The sequence below is a fragment of the Mesitornis unicolor genome, unplaced genomic scaffold (assembly GCF_000695765.1).
Source record: "Mesitornis unicolor isolate BGI_N332 unplaced genomic scaffold, ASM69576v1 scaffold29950, whole genome shotgun sequence".
NCBI classification, from domain to species: Eukaryota; Metazoa; Chordata; class Aves; order Mesitornithiformes; family Mesitornithidae; genus Mesitornis; species Mesitornis unicolor.
The window spans coordinates 6,777-10,777 of record NW_010158058.1 but is presented as its reverse complement, the minus strand read 5'-3'; the positions used below and the strand labels follow the sequence as shown (position 1 = coordinate 10,777).

At 55.4% G+C, this 4,001-nt stretch overlaps 1 protein-coding gene across 1 annotated transcript in view; it reads left to right on the top strand.

The window, feature by feature from the left end:
* Positions 1-2,600: 2,600 nt before the first annotated feature.
* RNF126 (ring finger protein 126) overlaps positions 2,601-4,001 on the top strand; it is a gene marked incomplete at its 5' end in the record, with an annotated part of 4,126 nt that continues 2,725 nt past the window's right edge. The window contains one exon of the mRNA XM_010182424.1: positions 2,601-2,655. Within this exon, the coding sequence (XP_010180726.1) occupies positions 2,601-2,655 (55 nt within the window). The remainder of the gene's footprint in view (positions 2,656-4,001) is intronic.

Sequence of the window (4,001 nt, the reverse complement as noted above, 5' to 3'; positions counted from 1 at the left end):
ACTGTGAGGAGTGAGGGGGTCCAGGGGGTCCCGGCCTGCAGCAGGCCTCGGGCTGTGCTCGCCCCCGGCTGGCTGGGGGTGGGACACCCCGTTGGCTCGGGCACCGTCCCCTCTGCGTTGTCTGGGGTGAAGCGAGGCCCTCTGGGGTAACAGGTTGAGAGGGGGTATTTTTTCCCTGTTTCAGTAGGATTTAAACGAGCGTGAGGAAGCTTCGCGGGTGACAGCATCTGAGTGAAATGAGGCACACACAGCGCGGCCCCGGCGCGGGGCTGTGCAAGTTGGGGCAGCGCAGAGCGGATGGGCCTGAGCTGCCCAGGCCAGCCCTGCCTGGATGGCATCGAGTTTGCTGGGTGTGGGCAGGAGGAGCCTTGGCTGTGGAGAGGAACAGGCTCAAACCCCGTGAATTTTCTGTTACTGCCCACCCAAACGTTGCGAGACGTTGAATTCGGTTTGGAGAATTCTGCCAGTTGCTGTTTGTCCTGAAGCTTTTCATAGCGTCTCGTCAGAGTAAGGCATTGCTTTCTGTTAAAGTTCATTGAATTTTAAAAGTCGCCCGATAGTGTGATCGTGCGCAGAGCTCTCTGCTGTGGTTGACTTTGGTTTTGGGATGTGCTGGTTGTCCTTTCACCCTCTCCGTCGCTGAGGCTGGGCCTTGCTGGTAAATCTCACAGCTTGTGTTTAAGTGTGAGCGCAAAACTCTTGATAATGCTTCTGCACAAATAGATGGGCTGGAGAAAGCGCCTCGGGAGCTGAAGGTTGTAGCCTAGAGGTATCAGATGTTTATTTTTTGTTTAAATGCCCTGTGTTGGGCCTGAGCCAGCAGAGCACATCTGGAGCCAGCGCAGGGAGCGGAGGCTGCTCCTGTTGGCTCGGGTCTGGCGAGTGAACTAATTTTGGGGGTCCAAGTTCTTTCGGTTTCACTTGCTGTTTGCAGACAGAGCTACTGGAGATACCGCGGCAAACGCTGCGAAAGGAGGAACTCCAGCAGCCTGAGAAGCAACAAACCTTGACGTTTGGGCTGCTCCAGCTGCAGAGGAATTTGCTGACCCCTGTGTTCAGGGCTGTCTGTACACACAACACACAGAAAAGCCTCCCTTGCACAGGAGTTGAGAGGCGCAGGTTGCTCTGCTCGAGCGGGGCTCCCGTCATCGCCCACCCCAGTGCTGCACTGGTGGGCAGGTAGACAGGGAGGAGGATTTCGGGGGCAAATTGTTTGGATTTTCTGTGCTCGACATAGGAGTTCCCGTGTGCTGGTAACCAGCTTTGAGAAGAATTTGCACGGTGTAGAAATGCTCTTGAAATCCAGCATTGTGTAAATCGCGTCGATGCGGTTATTTCACAACCGCGAATCTAAGGAGTCCCACGCGGAAGAGGGAGCTGCAGCTCCTCCGGGTCTGTTTCTGTGTCTGGGTGTTTGTGTCCTTATCGTGGTGGGCAGGCAGGGGCAGTGTCCTGTGGGTCGCTGGCGTTGCTGCCCTGTGCTGGGGCGTTATCAGGTTTTCCTGCCACCCCAGATGTTTTATTGGAGCGAGCCCGTGGAGTTGGCACCCTCTGCTCTTTGGGGGAATCCGCAGACTTGGTTTAGGGGCCTTTGCCAGTTCGAATATAGCAGCAGTAAAGGGAAGTAGCGTTACAGAGCTGAAACTTCTCCTGCGTGGACCAGCACGGGATTTGTGGGGTTGTGTTTGCTGGTTGTGTTTGTCAGCGGTACCTGTTCCACCCCGGCCGTGGTCGGGGTAAGGTTCAGGGTCTGGCGTTTCCTCTCATGTCTCGATGCTGCGCGGCTGCCCCAGCGCTGAGAAGCGAAGTCATTTCCTTTCAGGATCGTAAGCGTTCTGGGGTGCTGTGCGCTGGGACTGAGTGGTCGCGGGGTAAAATCCCTCACCAGCACCAGGAATTGTGAAAAGCGGCTGTCCCAAACTCCTGAGGAATCCCCCTTCTGCACGCACGGGCTGTTTGTTTCAGCACATTTGGTTTTCAGCATTGAGGGCCACAAGGGTGGCAGCGGCTTTTTGTGATGAGCGCTGAGCGTGGGAGCATCAGGCCCTGGCATTGTGTGGTGCAGAATGACCCCCTTGTGTGCTGGGAGCCCCCACCTCATTAGCGACAGCCCCCGTCTTGTTAGCAACAGCCTCCCCTTCAGCCCTTCCCCAGCCGCAGTGGCATTGATCAGCCCAGCTGCTGTTCCTCCCTGTGTCTTTGGGACAGTTTGGCCCCGTGGGGCGGGGGGAGGCCCCCAAAACACAGCAATTGACAGACCAGGGTTGGAGGCTGCTCTGCTGGGAAGACCGTGGTTTTGCTTTCACTTTACCCAGAACTCCCACAGATGTCATCTGATGCTTTGTTTTCTACCGGGGATTAATTTGCATTATCCAAAGCTTTTCTGAAGCCAAGTTCCAAACAGGCTCAGGCTCAACAGTTTGCCTCACCCCTGGTGAAGGCGAATGTCAGCGGTTTGGGGTCTTTGGGGCTCTGTCGTCGTGGCATGCGTCAGGGTTATGGGCTGCAGGGCTCTTCTCTTCCACGCCATCGCACTGAAGGGGCTCTTTACAGCTTTGACGTCCTGCTTCCCTCTCTCACTCGTGTTTCTTCTCCCCTAGGACTATATTTGCCCACGGTGCGAGTCTGGTTTCATTGAGGAACTTCCTGAAGAGCCAAGGTAACGTGCTGCCCAAAGGCTGTCACCAGAGTGACTTTGGCCTGCATTGCCCTTTTCCTTTTTCTAGCTAAAAGGCAATGTTGGATGCTAAACGCACCATTTGTGCTGCTTCTGCCCAGTGTTTGTCTCATCTTTCCTCGTATCAGCCATGGGAACGCTGAGTGTTGTGTGTTGCTGGTAAATGCAGGGGAGCAATGGATTGGCTTAATCCACACAGAACAAAGTGGTGGAGGCTTTCCCCATGGCACGTGGTAGCTCTGAACTGGTGTGAGTTGTCAGAGCGGAGGTAACCCTCGGAGAGAGGAATCTGCAGAGTGCATATGCTTCAGTGGGTAACTTCATAGCTTAGATTCCTAATGACGGAACATTTTGACAAAGACTTTGGACTCTGCACTGGAGCAGCCAAGACCTGCGTTCACGTGTTTGGCTGCTGACTCGGTGGTGGGACGGCTCTCCGGCAGCGTCACGGTGGGCAAGAGCAGGAAAAATGCCTTCAAATGATTCAGCCACGTTTGCTGGACCCGAGGCAGGCAGCGCCAGGCAGGCATTTGGCGTGGGGCTGTGCCCGATGTGTGCTGCTGCCTGCTGGGCTTTGCTGAAAAGGCGATGTTTGGTCTGGCTGCACCGGCCTTGGAGGCTGAAAACCGCTGCTGGCTGGTCCTGGCTGTGGTGACGATTGCTGTCTCCTGGGAGGGTCACATCATCGCTGGGCCTTAGGGGTTTGTTCCCATCAGCGTCAGCATAGGCCTGCATGCTGGGCAGTTCCTGCAGCTCTCCCAGTGCAGAGGCCTGATGGCATTAAGAGTTTTCCCCATAATCTCCTGTATTTGGTCATGTGCCTCTGCACAGAGAGGTTCCTTTGAGTCAAGATTAGAGTTAAGCGTGTTTGGGTCAGAGTGCTCAGGGTTTGCACCTTGGGTCCTCTCTTCCTGTTGCTCTGGAGGATGAGCTGGTTTGTTTGAAGTGGGTTGGGCAGGGAATCCTTGCATGGCGTCATGATTCGGTCACTTTTCTTCAGCTTCGTGAGATCAGGATGTAGAAGGGTGGGGAGGGAAGGGTGAGGATGTGGGAAAATGGAGGTTCTGGGGAGAAGAAAAAGGAAAATTGATATGGACGGTTAGAAAACGAGCAGCCGAGGGTGGACAAGTGTCCATGTGGAGCTGAGCCTGCGCCGGGGCAACACGGAGGGGGTGAGCAGACGTCTGAGGTCCCTTTGAGCTCTGCACAGAAATGAATCTGTAGCTCCGTGTGTGCTGTTCCTGAGCAGCTGCGCTGTCTGCTCTCCTGTCAGACCTGTCCCCTCTGCTGGGAAAATCTTGCAGCTCCCTCGTGAGGCTCACCC